The sequence below is a fragment of the Muscardinus avellanarius genome (genome assembly GCF_963383645.1).
Source record: "Muscardinus avellanarius genome assembly, chromosome: 9".
Lineage (NCBI taxonomy): Eukaryota > Metazoa > Chordata > Mammalia > Rodentia > Gliridae > Muscardinus > Muscardinus avellanarius.
The window spans coordinates 81,234,851-81,254,277 of NC_137795.1; the positions used below are offsets into that span (position 1 = coordinate 81,234,851).

The 19,427-nt window shown below is 40.6% G+C and overlaps 1 protein-coding gene across 3 annotated transcripts in view; it reads right to left on the bottom strand.

Annotated features, from left to right (window-relative positions):
• The window catches only part of TSPAN12 (tetraspanin 12), a gene marked incomplete at both ends in the record, with an annotated part of 74,235 nt that extends 66,038 nt beyond the window's left edge, over positions 1-8,197 (bottom strand). For all 3 annotated transcript variants that reach the window (XM_080701899.1, XM_080701900.1, XM_080701898.1), the window contains one exon: positions 8,132-8,197. In XM_080701899.1, the coding sequence (XP_080558025.1) occupies positions 8,132-8,197 (66 nt within the window). The remainder of the gene's footprint in view (positions 1-8,131) is intronic.
• Positions 8,198-19,427: the final 11,230 nt, after the last annotated feature.

Consider the following 19,427-nt stretch of genomic DNA (forward strand, 5'->3'; position numbering starts at 1 on the left):
AGCACAGACCATTGATCAGGAGCAGAGCACCCAGCAGTGGGGCTTGAGGGATGTTAGATGAATGAATAAGAATATAATTATAAGGTGATAGTTTCAATGTACTAGATGAGCTATTAGGAAAATTTTAACAAAACCAGGTGATGCTTTAACAAGAACTAAACTTCCCATCATTGAAATTTTTCTTATAGAGAGATGTTTGCTGATTAGCAAACACAGGTTAGTGACTGGCTAGGTGTTCTCAGAAGTTGTGCTAATTATAGACTTTACATTTTACTGTGTCCCCCCGCCTCCACAGGAGTGCACCCAAACATTGCAGCTGTACATAGGACATTGGTCAAAATAAATAACACCCGCCCAGTTCCTTATCCTACAGTAAACAAGCAACAAAATAAACATCAGTTTCTTCAGGCATTAATTCCAGCCACACTACATGTCTGAAAACAGTTTCATGCTCAAAGACTGATTTTATTCACTAGAGTGAAGAACATGATAACAATAGTGACAAATATATAGCACATGCCTATAGCAAGAAACTAGAGTGAGACCAAGTCACCTCAGTAAATGATCCTAACATTATTAACTCTAGAAGCACAACTTGCGTGAGCAACCCAACCCGGACTCCTTACCGATAATGGTATTTTCCACTAATTTTCTAAATTAGATATTTTCCTCCTTTTATTTTTTATTTTCCATTTTTAGTTAACATGTTATCATTGTACACATTTCTGGAGTACATCATATTTCAATACATGGATTCAATGTGTACTGATCAAAGCAGGGAGGTAATGCTTCAGCTGTCATTCCTAAACTGTTAGGATCACTGTAGTTAAAATTAAGCCATGCAATTAGCCTTGTAATGCCTTACATATTCGCCAATAATGAAACCTATTATTTGAAGCTCAAGAAAAGTTGTTTTGCATGATTGGTGTTGGGGAATGAATAAAGGAGCTTTCTACCCCTGAGCTACATCTCAGCCCTATTTTATTTATTTGGAAACAGGGTCTCGCTAAGTTGCTGACAGCCTCACTAAGTTGCTGAGGCTGCCTTCAAGCCTGTGCACTTCCTGTCTCATCTCCCAAGTACTGGGATTACAGGTGTGCATCACCATGCCCTGCTTGAAATATTTAGAAAATAGCACAAGTATTATTTTACAGGAATATATTTGACATGTAATTTGGCAGAACATTTGCCACATTCCTTCTTGCAAAATTCTTAGAAGATTCGAGTGCTCAACAAATATTTAAATATGACATTTGGGTGACGTGGTCTGGTTTTGCTTGAATCTAATTAAAGAAAAACAAGTCTTGAATAGAATTGTTTTCTAACCCAGTACTGCATGTGTATCCACATTCTCTAAATTTTATTATGAAATGTACACCTAAAGCTTCTACAGAAGCCAGGTCACACTAAAAAGAAAATGAGCTCTTAACTCCTTCAACTGTCTGTATGTATCACACACAGTCTCACATAAGATGATGGTGACACAAATAATTCCTCTTTGAGGATGAAAGATATCTAAAACCACCCACCTGAACTTTCTTTTTATGTCAGACCTGTTAGCAAGAAGCAGAATGTCCAAAAGAAATCTAAAACTAGGTTTTAGTTGCATTTCTGTTTCTACAACAGGAATTTGGACAAAGAATCCAAGCTTTCGGGACTTCTACTTGCTCATCTTAAAAATGTAGAAACTGGAGTATAAAGCTTTCCTCCTTAAAAAAGATGAGTAAAGTTGTTATTTACTGAAATGTAAAATGGACGTGTCTGGTTCACAGGCCCATGCCTGCTCCCCTACTGCCTTTTTGTTACATTCCACCTTCCCAGCTTTCTTTCTACCAGGGGATAGAGAAGAAAAGAGAGTAAACAGATTAAGACTGTCTGCCGATCTTGTGGAAGAAGATGCAACCTTAATGAAGGCTGAACTAAAGTCCCAAGATTACTTGTGGGTATCATTTAAACATTAGTTAGAGAGTACCCTTTCAATAACACCCTGGAGCCCTTCTGCACGATAGTGTTTATAGATCATGTCTCCCTGTCCGTGGGGTAACTATCCTTCCTGCTGTGACGAGGAGAGACTCACTTCAAGCCTCCCGTGTTATGCATGTTAGCAGAGCATCCACTTCACTCTCAAAATCGTCCTCCTTTCTCTATCATGTTGATGGTCACACTACAGGCACTGCAGGTAAAAGAAGGGTAAAATAGCTCATTCTCCACAATAGTTTCTGTGTCCACCAACTTCAGGAAGTTTTAAGGCGGATCATATTTATCCTCACTTATAATAGCAGAAAACCATCATCTCAGAATGGCAACCTCTCATATCATAAAGCTACCACAATCATCACAAAAATAAATGAAATCAGATGCGAACGGTACCACACGCTTTTAACACCAGCTCTTGAGAGGTTGAGACAGGTGGGTTGCAGGTTTGAGGCCAGCCTCAACAACCTTGGGAAATCCTGTTGCAAATTAAAAAAAAAAAAAAAAAAAAAAAAGAAAGAAAGAAAAAGGCTGAGGGTATAGTTCAGAGGTAGAATGCCCTGAGATCAAATCCCCAGTGCCAAAATCACAACAGCAGCAATAATAAAATAATCTAAAGGGACACTTTACTTTTTCTAAATGAATGTCATTTAAATGGCAAAACTGTGATTACGTCTGAAATGAAGATAACCTGTGTGATGAATAGAATGTGAATCAGGGTCTCAGAAGAGCTCCCAGGCAGTTGACCTATGAGCACCTCCCCTATGTGCCCCATGGCTTTACAAACCCACAACACTCAGGCAAACCAGAAGGGCAAGCATCTCTCTCTGCTGCCCCAGTACAATTATGCCAACACCATGCTTCATGATAAGGTGGAGGAGACAATCTACAGTTGTAAATCAGGGGGCTAGATCCATAGCAATGAGGAGAGAGCAGAGCTTTTGTGAGCTTAAGCATGCTGTGAACTGTTTATTCTCAAACACAGCTATTCTTCACACTTTTTTTTTTTTTTTTTTTTTTTTTTTTTTTTTTTTTTTTTGCAGGTCTGGGGATGGAACCTCCAGGGCCATTCAACCTTCAAGCTACACACCCTGCCCTATTTTTTTTTTTTTTTTTTTTTTGTGTGTGTGTGTGTGTGTGGTACTGGGGATGGAACTCAGGGGCCTGCTACCTCCGGGCTATACTCCCAGACCTATTTTATATTTTATTTGGAAACAGGGTCTCACTAAGTTGCTGAGAGCCTCACTAAGTAGCTGAGGCTGGCTTCGAACCTGCGCGATCCTCCTGTCTCAGCCTCCCAAGTGCTGGGATTACAAGCGTGCGCCATCACACCCGGCTCACCCTGCCCTATTTTTTATTCTTTGTTTTAAAACAGGGTCTCACTAAGTTGAGGAGGGCCTCACTAAGCAGCTGAGGGTGTCCACAAACCATGATCATCCGGTTTCAGCCTCCTAAATTCTGGGATTACAAGCGTACACCACCACGCCTGGTTTATAATGCACACTTTAAAAACTTAAATATTCAGCCAGGCATGATGGCACATCCTTCTAATCCCAGCATTCCAGAGGCTAAGACCGGAGGATCGCAGTTCCGATCGTGGACAGTCTCAGCTACTTAGTGAGGCCCTTCACAACTCAGTGAGACCCTGTTTCAAAAAATAAGAGGATTAAAAGAAATAATAATAAGAAAAATAGGACTGGGGATCGGAGGTGCAATGCCCCTGTGTTCCATCTCCAGTATGGCAAAAAAATAAAATAAAATAAAATAAAATAAAAATAAAAAATAAAAATAAATTAAATATTCAAGATGTACTTTGTATTTAAAGAAGTTTCAATTTGTCTTTCAAGTCCCAGAACAGCAAAACAAAAGTGCGTCAATTATCTGTTTTCCTGATTAGGATGTATTCTTCGACATCTACATACCCAGTGGGGCAAAGAAGGTGCTTGGATTCCAATATAATAGAAACAGATAAGAATAGTTCTATATAAAATGTGAAGAGTAAAAAAAGCTATAGCTCTTGACCCCCTGGTTAATGAGGGCAGGTTTGTCAATCTTGCAAACCAGAGAGAAGAGCAATCTCTCTCTCCATAGTCAAGATGGGGAGCCTGGTTTAAGAAGTGGGGTTCCCGGCCACTCTGATTTGTCCTACTTGTAATCCCAGTGAGAAATGAAAGCCAGTACTAAAGCCTTCCTCCTCAGGGTGGCTCTTACAAGCAGCAGCAGCAGTACAGAGGGACTCATTAAAAATACTGACTGCCTGGCCCAACTGTGACATACTGAATCCAAATGTGCATTTGAACAAGATACCTGGTGGTCCTCATGCACGCTGAGGACCAAGAAGCTCTGTTCTGAGACTTGGAATGAGCAGGTGGACAGCTAATCCCTTCCTACTGAGGATGTTTACTTGGCTTCTTTACTGAAAATAAATTTACCACTGTTCCCAGCAATGTAACTTGGACTATTACACTTGGATTAGAACAAAACAGGATGTTGAATTCTTATTCTGCCACTTACTAGCATGTTCAAAATTGAATTACTCTAAGTGCCAGTTTCTTTACCAAAACAAAAAACTGCAGGACTATTATGAGAATTAAATGACTAGATAAAAGAGCAACGTAAAGATGCTCAGCCATGTGCCCACACAAGGCTGAAAATTACTTCTTGCTCAGGAATAAAATATGAAACCTAAAACTATTGCATTAATATTTTAAAATGCTTAACATTATTAAAGAATAATGCCAGTTTCGCCTAAGTTAGCATATATGTTTTCTGTTGTTTTGGGGGTTTGGGGTTTGTTTGTTTGTTTGTTTGTTTGTTTTCAGTACTGGGGATGGAAACCAGGGGCATTCTACCTCTGCACTACACCTCCAGCCCTATTTTTTATTCTGTGTTTTGAAACAGGGTCTCACTGAGTTGGAAAGGGCCTCACTAAGCAGCTGAGGGTGTCCGCAAACTGTGATCCTCCTGTCTCAAGCCTCCCAAATGCTGGGATTACAAGCGTGCGCCACCATGCCCGGCTCAACAGATATTTTTAATTGGACAAAATAATTTTAAATACATGGTAAATGATAAGTTAACCAAGACAAGAAATGTGAGCACTATAAAATAAAAGAGGAATGTTAGAGGAATATACATATATATATATAATTCAATAAAAAAACTTACAAGTGCATAAAATTGTGATTATTGTATAGCAACAGATTGCATAAATAAAATCAGTAAACAAAATAAGGTAGACCTAAATGATAAATATGAATCAGTTCATGAACATGAAGTATGAAATCAAATAATATACATAAATATATAAAATGATGCTCATGCTTATGCTAATGAGACAGGCAAGAATAAAGTAATAAGTAGCTTCTTATACTGTCAAAAATGTAAAAGTGCCAGAAACAGTCAGATTGTAAAAAAAATTCTCTGTACACAGGCTGAGGAAATATTGTGGCTTTCTTTCTTCTTCCTTTTTTGTGGTCTAGGTATTTAACCCTGGGAGGGTTCTACCTCTGAGCTGTCCTATTTTATTTTATGTTGTATTATGCTATTTTTTTTTTTCTTTTGGTGGTACTGGGGTTCCTGGAAACCCTTCTACCTCCGGGCTACAGTCCCAGACCTATTTTATATTTTTATTTGAAAACAGGGTCTCTTAAGCCAGCAAGGCTGGCTTCGAACCTGCACGATCCTCCTGTCTCCACCTCCCAAGCGCGGGGATTACAAGTGTGCGCCACCACACCCGGTTCGGCTCGTATTATGCTATTTTGAAACAGGGTCTTGATAAGTTACTTCACATTGGCCTTGAACCTGTGAATCTCTCTCGTATCAGCCTCCCAAGTACTGGGATTAGCAGTGTGCACCACTGCACCTGGCTTGATGCTTTTATGTCTAAGCAACAGATTCCCAGATCAAGGGAGCTGGACCAAAGGTAGTGGTGGCAGTAGCAACAGTACTACTCATAACAACAACACTACTACCACTACCAGAAAGACAGTAGCCCCTCATAATCTACTTAGCATCATCAGTACTGGGGTAATAGCAACCACATGGCCTACATAGCACATAGCTAGCACCTATGTGCCACGATCTTTGTATGAAACAAATTGAAATAGAAGGTAGCATACGAAGTGGTTAACCTAAATTACTTTCTTGGATGGAGGTCCTAATGGTAGGAGATGAAGGCTAGAGAAAGAGGAAAATAATCCAAATGAGCCAATAAATCAGAACACACACACACACACACACACACACACACACACACACACACACTTGCAAAATTTAGAAAGTTGAAGTACAGGATAACAGTAAATAAAGAGCTGTGTACATCGTCCGAGGGTACAGAGAGCCCTGCAAGAGTTTAAGAGAGAGCTATCTTTAGGATAAATTTTATTTTTTCAGAAGAACACTTCGGTGAGATGATCTGAGGTTTTCTTCCCCCACACAATACAGATTATTAAGAAATTTTCCAAAGCTGTATTTTTTACTGAACAACCACCAAAAAAAAAAAAAAAATCATAGTAATGCCAAAGTTCAAAATTGAGTAAGGTTATATGTGAAAGGCACCATCTAGGTGCAAGAAAACTTGAGTTCTGTTCCCAGCAGAACAACCATTGGAATATTTGACCTTTGGCAATTTATTCAACTTGTTCTTAATTTCCTCATTCACAAAGAAAGGAAGTGCAACCAGGCCATCTTTAAAGCTCCTTTTAGTGATAGGATCAGATGATTCTATAATTAAAAGGCGTGATTTAGACAGGTGGTAAGCTAGTAAATAGAATATTTAGATATTTTAAAAGAAAAAGTTCAAAATCTTAACACTATCTTACAGCAAAATGAGTATTTAATGATCTACTTAAAAAGTTAGCTTTTTAGAATGAAAAGTACAATGTAATGGATGTGATTTTTATATCTCCAAATGGTGAAATTAATTATTCAATGGTTTAATTTTCATGTCAAGAAAAAGGTCAACAGTTTAGATAATCTTTCTGATTGCCCACAAAAAAAAGATTTGATTTGTCACCTTAAAATGGCCCAGTCCACCCAAATCACCTGTTGAGCAGGAAGGTGGGAAGGGAGAGGGAGTGGGCTGGGAACTGGGGAGCACCTAGTGAGTGCTCCTGTATGCATGCCTCTATCACCCTGAACTTCATCAGAATGTATGATTACAATGCACCAAAAAAAAAAAAAATGGTACAGTCCATAAGAAGCAGTTTAACCTACACTGACAATCCTTTAGAGAACATGTATGACACTCCTCTGAAAAAAGGGCTGCTCAATACCACCAGCCAACCACATCAATAAATTGTGCATTAAAATTTCTAACAGAAAAGTTTGAATACAAATTACTGATAGAACACAGAGAAATGGTAAAAGAAAATCTTGCTTAAGCACGGCGGCCTCCTAAAATAATATTCTAGTTTTTTAATAGTTTTCTAGGCTTTATAAATAACAATGCAAATATTGATGACATTTTATGAAAACTAATTGGCTAAGAAGCTTTAAGAGCCTCTAACTCATTGGGCATAAAGGTTTCTAGGAGCTTGTTAAATTTTATATATCTTATTTCCTTAAATGGTTATGGGATTTTCCAAAAGCATACACAAAATTCCTTACACTTTGCCAACTGAGAAATAGTTACATAAAAACCACCTTTCAAACTGTATGGGAACCCCCCCAAAAAAAATCTATGCAGTCTTTTGATAGGCTATCTAGGTATGAATTCCTCCAAAAACATATTTAGACTGCCTGCCCCAACTAGCTTTTATAGGCTAGGGTGATGTAAAGAAAAAATTTATGGCTTGCACAGTTATCTAAAATTCCTGCATACAAGCAGTTCTCTAAGTAGTATGTCATCATTTTCTTATCTAACAGTACAAGCACGTGCATTTATTTATATCCCTAGATTAACTTCATGTCTAATTTCACTGACACTAGTATCCCTGGGTGGATATCTTTTTTTCTAATTAGCAATGGAACTTGAGCTAGCTCAAAGGCATTTTTTAAAGAAGGTTATATTTTACTTCTCTTTAAAAAAAAATCGAGGGTGTGACCCCATATAATTAATTAACGCTGAGCCATGCCCTTTGGCGCATTTATCTGGTGGCTGTACAAAACCGGGTCCAGCCCTCCCCACCTGTTGGGGCAGCAGAACTTCTTCACTTACCCAAAAGAGCAGATTGAGGGCATAGAGCAAGCAGCGCAGACACTTGACGGAGTCCTCTCTGGCCATTGTGAGCCTCAGGAGGGAGAAGCCCCATCCTCTCACCACATCCTACCCCCACGGGCAAAGCAGCAGCAGACGTCTGCAGGGAACAGAGGGGGACCCGGGTCTTGACACTCAGCTCCTCACGCCCGCCCATCCCTCCTCCGCCCGCCCCCAGCTGGGTCCAGAGGGTCCCGAAGCCCGAGTTCATTCGAGACCTCGCTTCATCAACAATCATTTGTTAAAGTCATAATAGGTACAAAACTCCCCAAAGGTCCACACTGGCTTCAGATAACACCTGCTGGGAAGAGACAAGATCGGCTCCCTGGATGAATGAAGGCGCACAATAAACCCTCCTTCTCAGGGGACGCGCGGCCGGGCCCTCTGCATCCGGAGGAGCTTCTCTTTAAAACTCCCCTCCACCTACCCACGCCCCGCCTCTGGGACAGCTCTGCTCTGCACTGTCCCGAAGGTTAGGAACCACACTGCCCCCGGGGACGTCACGGGCACCACCCGCGAGCCGGATGGCACGCGTGTCCTCCGCATCGGGACAGTTCCCCCCCCCCAACTCCGTACCCCCCATCCCTTCCCGCAGCTCCTGTGTGAACGCTGGGGACCCGAGGGGGCGCCGCGCGAGCTGGGATTCCACCCCGCGACTAGTTTCTTTGGGAGAACGTGAGAAATGATGTTTCCCGTCCGGGAATGATGGATTAGCCTGGGGGGGGGGGGGCGTCGGGAGTTAGGGTCGGTGCAGCTGTGCAGACGCTGGGGCCGTCACTCGTACCCCCTCCCCCGACCCGGGACGTGGCCGGGACCCGGGGCTCCTGGAGCACAAAGCCCCGTCGTCTGCGCGCCCCCGGCAGGGCGCGGGTGGGGGGAAGCGCCGGGCGCGGAGTCCAAAGCCAGCCTTTAAATAGTTTAGCACACTGCGCGCCGGGAGCCGCCAGCCGGCTGGGAACGGCAGGCAGGAAAAGACGGGAGACGTGCGGATACTCACCGTCCGCGCTGGGCTCCGCGCCCCACTCCCGCCCGGGGACAGCCGGGGACGCGCGGCGGGGACTCATCGGGGCAGGGGCGCTGCTCCCGAGGAGCCGAAGGGCTGCATGGGCTCTAGCTGCAGGCGCTTCCTTCTCTTCCTCTCCCCCTCGCCTCCGCCGTCGCCGCCTCCTGGGAAAAAGAAAAAAAAAAAAAAAAAAAAAAGAGTCCTGGGCAACAGTTGCTGGAAAGTCTCTGCTAAGCCACCTCCCAGCGCCGCTGTCCCTCCCAAGACCTCACCAAGTCCGGACAAGGCGGCAGCGGCAGTCTGGGCCAGCTGCACAAACTCTCAGCGCATGCTCGGCCTCTGGCTGCCCGGGTTGGGTCTTAGTGGGTGTTTTTTGTCCTTCTGGCCCGGCGTGAGCCCCCGGAGGGACCCGCTCTCCTCTGCAAAATGCCTTCTGCAAGAGAGAAAACCTAGACGCTTAGGAGAAGTCCTTGCAGTAAGCCCCTTTAAAATGGTGGCGTGGGAGGAGTGGAGGTTGGGTTATAAGCATAGGGAAGTAGGCTTTTATTATATGAAAATATTTGTGTTTGAGAAGGGGGGTAGAGGGGTGGCCCAACCCAATTCCTGCAACAAGAAACTCGTTTTCACAACCTTTATGGAGCCACCTCCTGCGATTTGTCATTAACACGGTGCCCTATGATCCTTTCCATTGATTTGTTGCACTACTTGATCTAAAAAAATAATAATAATAACAGTGTTTGCCCACTTCCATACCACACTAATGGCATTTATATAAACATCAGAGTAAGCCTGTCCGGTCTAACATCCAGAACGAGTTGAAGGAACATTTTTAACTCTTTCCCAAGTAATCCCCAATTTTTCCCAGGCAAGAGGATTTTGAGTTTTATGGTGATTTGTATTAAAATGTGTACATGGTAGTAGATCCTGGGAAAACTGATTTTTAAAACTAGAATTTCACGAAGGTATCAAGGAAACAAGAGACTATCCTCCAAAAATAGCTTCTCTTTTTAGAAGAAATTTCACACTTAACAATACAAATCACTGGATCATTTGCGCCACATAAGAATGTGATGTTTTCTTTTCTCTTAACATTATGCATTTCTCAATATGTTTGTGCACATTGTGTGACAAATACCATTTCACCTACAAATATGCTCTACAGATTCCTAAAAACTAGCAAAAGACTCTCTTCTGGTTTAGTTGGAGCAAATCCCTCACCTGTGAGTTGATAAATGGGGACGACTATCTCCCAATTTGTCAGTTCGGAAGAAAACAGACCCAAGACACTGCTCAGGATATTCCTGATAAATGGTCATCAGAGCCCATAAATCAGCGTTAAGCAGAAGAGACCACGCCATATCTTGAGGCAATACAGGGCAATTTTGATGGTTTAAACTTGACCATACCTCCATTTCTCTTCTAACCCTGCACCCTCCGTCTGCCAGTTAGAGTCTACTGCCTGAGCAAGCTTTCCTCTCCTAGGATGACTCTTCCACTACTGGCAGGCAGCTGCCATTCCCTCCCTCTCCAATTCTTCTCTTTTCCGGGACCCTAAGACTTGACATAACAGCTGGCATTCTGTGAGCTCTATATTTTTCTCTTTGAGAACTGCCCCTTCTTTGTATTCAAAGGAGGATAGAAAACTTTCAATATGGGCATCATAAAAATTTGAATGTACAACAACACATTAGGAATGGTCTATGTTCTATTCCTTACCCATAAGGCAGGAACCCACTTCAAGTCAACACGTGCTGTGTTGAATATCTGTTGGGTGCGTGGCACATTAGGAAAGTTCTATGTTCCATTCCTTACCCATAAGGCAGGAACCCACTTCAAGTCAACACGTGCTGTGTTGAATATCCGTTGGGTGCGTGGCACCCACTGTGCCTCATGGTGAAGACTGTAAGAATCAGTTCCTTCTCCTTCTCAGAGAAGACAGAGTGTGTCCATGTTGATAATGATAATAATATCAATAAAATGGCATAAGTATTTATAAACTGTGCAAATTGCTTCGGTATCAGTCCCAGACTCAAATACAAAACTCTGCTTTGCAGTAATGCCGTCCAAGTTCTTCACTCTGTAAGTCACTCCACTGGTGCACACGGATTCTGCCCAAGTTATGGGAGGGAAGGAACAGCATAGGTGTTTAGTCACATGGACAAATTCCTGTATGTTGCTTCTTAGTATAAAATCCTTGTAAGTACACCTAATACAGCCCTTCAGTCATTGCAGGAAAGAGAACTAATAGTTTTGAATAAATTGTATATCCCAAACAAGATAGCTGCTTTTTTTGTCCTGAGGGGGATTCTACCTCTAATTTACACCCCAGCCCTATTTATATTACTATCATTTATTATTATTATTATTTTTTGAAACAAGGTCTCACCAAATAGCAGTCTCACTAAGTTGCTGAGACTGACTAAAAACCTCTAATTTACACCCCAGCCCTATTATTATTATTATTATTATTATTATTATTATTATTTTGAAACAGGATCTCACCAAATTGTGGATAGTCTCTCTAAGTTGCTGAGACTGACTAAAAACCTATGATCTCCCTGCTTCAGGCTCCCAAGTACTGGGATTAGAAGCATGTACCAACATGCTTGGCTGATAGCTGCTTTTTATAATGAAATTTATTAATTTCTCATCACCCCATGGTGAGAAACTGAAGGTTTTGGGTGAGTTTTTCTATTGGGGGTGTCTGGTGAGTCACTGTTACCTTAGCATTGGGTCACAAAGGGGCATCTTTCCAAGGCTGCCAATGTAGAGACAAACAAAGAAGGTGGCCTAAAAAGTGACAGTGGCCAGCTTGGGCTGGAAGCTGACCATATGGTGACTTAAACTGGGCTCCGACAGCCACTACTCAGCTCAGACTGAGAACTTAGCAGTCAGAAACTCGGGTTTTTTAAATCTACCCTCTTTTCTCCACGTTTTCTTCCTTTTACTGCCACCAACCTGCCCACACACCAAGGGCATTTTAAAGCAGTCCCCCTTTCCCTCCGTTCCACAGTCTTCCCCCTCTCCGGGCCAGCATCACCAACTCTCCCAGTTCCACGGACTGTGTTTGCTACACATGCAAGTTCTCCCAAACGTGCCTCTCGTCCGGCTATGGGAGCAGGCATGGATGCCCGGAACCTAAAAACTCAACCAATCAATTAAAGTGTGACTGGGGCTCAGTGAAGACTCATCAAAGGGCGATGTAAATTCAGAGAGTCAAGCGGAACCAAGTATGAGGGGAATGTGTTGGCGAGCACTAGGTGGAAATCTCGGCAGGAAGACAGATGGCAGCGTCAAAAAGGCCCAGCAAATGGTAACAGGCAGGTGCCCTGGCAGACGGACAGAACTCGTGGCGAAGGAGTTGGGCAGAAAAAAAGCATGAAGAGTTTCACTCAAGCAAGGAAAGACCCCACCCCCACCCCGTGTCTAGGTGATTTAGCCACTGGACCAAGGCCCAGGGCACGCAGCTGATCTTGGGTGTTGAGTTCAGCTCTGGGAAAACAAGATTCAAAAGAAAGAAATACAGTCTCAGAGACACTCTTTTAGACCTTCTCTTTTAGAATCACAATGTTCAGATTAGACTAGGAAAGTCTGTAGTTTGAAGATTGAGGAAGACCTGGAAGGCTGGCCTGGGGAATTTGTGTTTTATTCAGAGGCAATGAGAACCACACCAGAGAATTTTCACATGAGCCAAAGAGTGGCGGAGCAAACAGTAGCAGGAGTTTGAAGTCACACCTGAGTGTGAACCCTGGCTTCGCTGCTGGCTAGTGATCAAGAACACATTATCTCACCTCCCTAGACCTCAGTTTCTTTATCTGTCCGCCTGCCTCCTAAAGTGGTCACAAGTATTATGCAATGTGTGAGTGGCCTAAGTTTAGCTGGGGTCACACTGTCCTTGGAGGTTTAAATAGAGTAGGCTGAACTTCTTTCCTGTAAGCCGTGGGTAAAAGGTTTTCCCTTTGGGATCTCTCTGGGGACTCTAGGATGGGGAAAGAAGAAGGAAACACTTCCAGAGTTCGGAGTCAATTTATGGATGATCTTGCCAACCCATAGAGGCTACTCTTCTTTCTGAAGGGCAGAGGCCTTTAGGGAAGGATTCCTTCCCTCTCAAAATGCAGCCAGCATAAGCCCATGTTCCTAGCTGCGTTTGAATAAAGACTCAAAGAATCTGGAGGGATTTCTTTAACCGTACCACACACAACTCAAAATAAATACTTGAAATGTTCTGGTCCTACTGAGGTCTTCATGGTCGCCTTTCCCTGCATTTTCCATGTTGACCAGCCCCCTCTTGTTGGATCTTCTTTCTCGTAGCTTATACCTCAACTCCAAATTTCTGGTGACTTCTCATGCAGATGACATTATCCTTTTTTGCTTGTTCATTTTATAGTCTTTCGGCCTAGATGCTAGTGGTCTCAGCTTTCACACCCTTTTCTCCCTAAAAGCAATTATCATGCTTAAAAAAAAAAAAACCCAGCAAGCCCTTTTATAGTGCATATTATATGCTAGCAGCCATTCTAAATGCTATAAAAATAATAATAATTGCATCCCCAAAACAATTCATTTTATATATGAGGAAGTGAAGACAGGTGATGTAGTTAGTAAAGGGCAGAGCCACATTGCAACACTGTGCTGTCTGTCTACAGAGTCTTGTAATCGCTGATAGCAACCGGCAAAGTGCCTAGAAATAAGTGACTGTGACTGTTAGGAAGATTATTCTGATATCAATATATAGGATACACTCAAGACAAATGGATAAGTAGAGAGACAATTGTTATCAGTATTTAGCAAAGAATAATCTGTGGACCATCAATCTTTTAAACATTCTAAGGGTAAATGCATATATGAAATATTAACTGTTATATTTGCCTCCCAAGACTTTGGCAAACTCAATGTTTTAGAGATTCTGAAAACTCCTACAGGAAAGAAATTTCCTTTGCTTTTTACTAATAAGCTAGAACTTCCTAAATATGTTTGTTCAAGTAATCTGTGTGTATATGTGTCTGTTGGGAGAAAGGGAGAAAGAGAAAAACAAATTACTATGAATTTTGTATAAACCCAATACTCCATTGGACATACTCTGAGAATAACAATTTTTGTTAATACTGAGACATTTCAAAGGTTTTGACAGCTAAGTAAATGTGAAGCTTAAAGAGATTGAAATAACATGAAAAATAGATACGACTTGGATTGAGCCAGCAGCATTACAGTCTCTTCCTCATGTCTACGGTGCCCTCATCTAGGGGCCCAAGTCATTAATTTGGAGGATTCAGTGATCATTAGCAGGGCCATTTACTGCACATCATTTTAAGTCACTGTCCTCATCTCTATATTCCATTACAAACTTGGAGGAAACTTATACTCCACAATAGTTTTTGCATTTGTTTTGAAGCTCTTTTGCAAAGAGCTATTCGTGTCCGATGTTATTCAAATTCCATTTTTTCTGCCTCTGTCCTTTTTAACCAATTTCCTCCAGTTCTGTGAACATATTTACAATGACCATATTGACAGATTCAACTATGAATCACCCCACCCAAAACCGTCCGTGGGCTCACTGCCGCTCACAGGAGAAGGTTCGACCTCGTGCTCCATGCACACCCACTAAATGCCTGCTGATCATTGTATTGTTTTAACTCTGCTGTGGGCCCGTGGTCATTCTCAAACCAATTCAATGAAAAGATAGCTTCTTTAAAGGAATAATTGCCCATATATGCTTCATCAAAGTTATTGTAAACATGTTCGCAAAACAAGAAGAAGCAAGATTAAATAATTCGGGGAAAATATAACATGCTACATCAAATAAAGAATATTTATGTTTTTTGAAATAAAAAGTGTGTTCATATTTAATATAGCCACATTTTTTTCAAATATCTGAAGTCTGCAAATGCAGAATTTTTTTATATGGAAAGCTGACTATATATACATGCACACGCTGGGCTCATCATGTATAGATAAGTAATGTATGTGTAATATATTTGTGGGGAAAAAGCATGTAGATAGGACCAATGTGGTGATGAGCTAAGAAGTGACAGGATAATGAACTAATAAAAAGAAAAATAGAAAATAAAGTAGGAGATAACAGAGGAAATGAAGAAGGAAGGAGAGTGAAGGAAGAAAGAAAAAGAAGGAAGAGAGGAAGGAAAGAGAGAAGGACAGAGGAGAAGGAAGGAAGGAAGGAAGGAATGAACGAACGAACGAATGAACGAACCAAGGAACCAAGACACCAAGGATGGAAAATGGCTCCCGTTTGCCTCATTGGAGTTCATGATGCCCGCTCTCATCTTCCTTAATAGTCAGAGACTAAGTTCCCAATGCCCCTCTTCTGTATGCTGGCCCTGCATGATGTTGCAGATAATATGCCAGGAAGGACAAGCCTGCTTGCTGCAAGAGCTTTCTAGAATTCCTCTGTCTTCCAGTTGCAGGCTATCCTTATCGGCCCTACACTGTTGACCAAATATTGTTGATGGGCTCCTGCCTCTGGGTTCCAACATTCCAATTTAGAATCCTATTTAAATCAGAGATCCCTCTCCAAATCCCATCTGCTTGACTAAGCCTTCATGACTTGTTTGCTGTATTTCAATTACTTCCTTACTTTGTAGGGATCTGTTGAAAATAAACCATTAAGCCACTATAATGTTGCAACTTGATTGATGTTAAAGTTTCTTGATGTGGCATATAATCAGTCTTCACCATCATACTTCAACACACAGTCCAATACACACACACACACACACACACACACACACACACACACACACACTGTGTTGGACCTGCTTATGTACTAAAATCGGCAAGAAACAAGTCTGGGACTGCCTTGACCCTTCAGACATGGACCTCAAGACCAAGAGCTGGGACATTTTCCCAGTAGAGATTAGCTTGGTTTTCATGGTTTTGGTTTTGTTTTGCCCAAACATGCTTGAGTTTTAACAGTGAATATATTAAAGTCTTTTGCAGTGTGGATCTCACAACTCATGGAGGTAAGCAGGTTGTTAGCTCTTCTAAATGCATTTATAACATAATTTTTTGCATCCTCACTCTCAGGCTGGTCTTTGCTGGTTATCATATGCTTGCTACAAGCTACACATCTCTCCCCTTCCCTGTCCTCTGCTTTCTTGTCAAACACAAAGGAACAGACCTTTGAATCTACTTTAGGAAGAAAATCTGAATAGCAAAGATAATAGAAAAGAACACAGTGTCAAAGGAAATTCACTCTAATAAGGATCTAGAAAAACTCATGCATGTCAGCATAGGATTTTGTGATCTCTGTTTTTGCATAATGATTTAATATAAAATTATTGTGTCTCTGCATGTGTGTATTTGAGAATATATATGTGTGTGTGTTACGTGTAGTCACTTGCTACGGTTCTAAGATAAGCAGCCTCTGGTCATGAAAGTATTACTGAGCTACTTTCAGTAATTGTTTTTGGAAAAAGACTCTGAGAAAATATTTAAAGGAATTCCACTTTTAACAGATCATTTTTTGTGGTCTAATTTTGTATCTGAGATACTTCATAACTATCCAGTGAGTGAAATGACCAGTGGACTGAGAAGTAGAAAACTGAAGTTTAAATCCACCTTTTCATGAGCCAGGAAACATCTAGTTGCCCTCCATCCTCAGAAAGAAGTGATAACATCTTTAGTGTTAATATTGTAGTTACAATTTTGAGAAATTAAATAACATATTTAAAATTCTGTGTCTTCTAATTGAGAAAGATAATTTTTAAAGTAACATTTTAAAGATAATTTTAGAGTGACATAATTTTAGAGACAAAATATTCATATTCTAACATCTTTTTTAAAAAACTAAATAGTGGTCATAGTTCAGTGTTTTGAAAATGACAAATCTACATATCAACTTTTATGGTTTTCAAAGTTAGATACACTACATTAGTTTATGCATCTTTTTCATTAAAAAATAAAGATAGAGCCATGTGTGGTGGCACATACTTATAATCCCCGTGCTTGGGAGGCTGAGACAGGAGGATTGCACAGGTTCAAAGCCGGCCTCAGCTACTTAGTGAGGCTCTCAGAAACTTAGTGACATCCTCTTTCCAAATAAAATATTTTAAAAAATAGGTCTGAGAGTATAGCCTGGAGGTAGAAAGCCCCTGGGTTCCACCCCCAGTACCCCCCACACACACACACACACAATTTTTTTTTAAAAGATAAAACCAAACTCCTGCTCCTACGAGAGCTTCAGAAAGAGTCCTTGTGTTGCATAAACCAAATATACATGTTTCTTCTGGATATAGCTAAACATTTTCACTGTTAAGTTTGCTTTCTTTCTTACTTGGCTTTTCAAGCTCAAAGATGGTTGTGATTTAAATTTACAGTTGTATAAAGCACCTGAATTTATATTTAGTTCTATAATCTCTTTGTACTTTGAATTTCTATTGTAGGTACAGTTTTATAAATTTGTGTTAATTGGCAGCTACTAGTTTTCTCAGTTAATTCAATCAAAACCATAAATCTTGAAGCATTTAACCTGCCATCCTTTAATTTAGAGGGGAAAAGAACAATATTATATCATTTTCATGACTTGATAATCATCACAAAATAATTAGTACATTAGTAATCAATAATAACTCAGTATGAGTGCCCTTGTGATTCTCAATTCAATAGATTGGAAGAAAGGTGTGATTTCCAAAAGACCTGTTTTCTCCTGAAGCCAACAGTAGCACCAAATGTTTTAGAATTTTTTGTAACATGAATAATAAAACTGCAATGACTTTGACTAGAAACATCAGGCTTATTTCAAATGGTTGGCTCCTTCTTACGTGTCAAATTCCCTCTGAGGACTATGCATTTTCTGTGTGATTACTGCAAAGGGAACACTTAGCTTCCCTTGGTGAGTACAACTAGAACACAGAAGAAATCATTAATGCATCAGCACAGAAAGCTTTATGGTCTGTTAGCAACTAACTAGGCTTCTGCTGTAATTACGATCCATTTGAGAACTTTTCTTAATGTAAAAATGATAAAACAAATCAGGACTATTCACTTAGTTTAATTAGTTAGCTGTACTAAGGCACATTTAGTTTAATCTATACCCTTTTATATGTTTTTCTAGTGATCTTAACCATACAAAAGCTGAATATTTTAACATATTAGATCTTTCACAATCCCTACATCATAAAGTCTTTCCTAGGTACCTCTTTTTCTCATCCCACAAAACTCTCACAGTTTTCCAGGCTGGTTTTAATGTGTCCAAGACTAAAAGATGAGAAAAAGAATGAGAGAAACACTGAGTGAGAGGAGTTAGAGTAGAAAGGCCGTGAGGGAGGGGAGGAAGAAAAGAAAAGGAAAGGAGGGAAAAAGAGGAGTGGGAAGGGAAGAAATACTAATGGGAGAAAAGAGAGACATAGCACTGAAATAGAGAAGAGGGAAGAACTCATAAAAGGAAGAATTCGTAGAATGGCTGGAAAGCAGAGAAGTAGGAACACAAAGATTATTTTACATTTGTACCACTCATTGATGCTGCTTTTTTAAGTTTGCTACCTAGCCGTCTAACTAGCTCTCTATCTGCTTACTTACCTACCTACATGACAGTGAAAATTGGTTTGTGGCTTTTGGAGGTTTTTCTGTTTTTGTTTTAAATTGTCCTTCTAGCTCTTGGGAAAATACATGAGAGATGATTAAATTCTGCCGATGATTTTCCAAAAGAGAAAATTCTCCAAGTTACCTAATAGTTTATTTTCCTTTTTTTTCTGTAACTAAGGAAGCTTTGAGCTAACCCATTGGACCAAGTCAGTTGTGTGTGCCAGGATCATAGTCCTTGCTGCCCCCTGGAAAATATGGCACTTGATCACCAAGGGATGTGAAAAAGAAGAAACAAGCCTCATTGTGGTGCTCAAAAACAATTCACTGTATATGCTCTATTTTGTTTGGTGTAGACATCTACTCTGTCTGGACATGATGAACCACAGATGAGGTCAATTCAGGTATCAGTGCCACCATCTAGAATTCTTCCTAAATTGTTTGCTTGGAGCAGTGGAAATAAAAAAAACAACAAATATTTTTTCTAATTTATGATGATCAAAGTTTATTTGCCATTTTGATTGCCTTTTTAGGAACCATGGTTGTGAAGGTATGCTAAATGAGTTCTCAAATATTTATGTATAAAATTTTTAAGCTATTTAAACCACATGTGTACATTAAAATTTTGTTTCAGTATATAAATAGAATCTTGATTTGGACCCATAAGGCCATTTGATAATAATTCAATTTTGATTACAGATCTGAGACATAGAGGAAGTT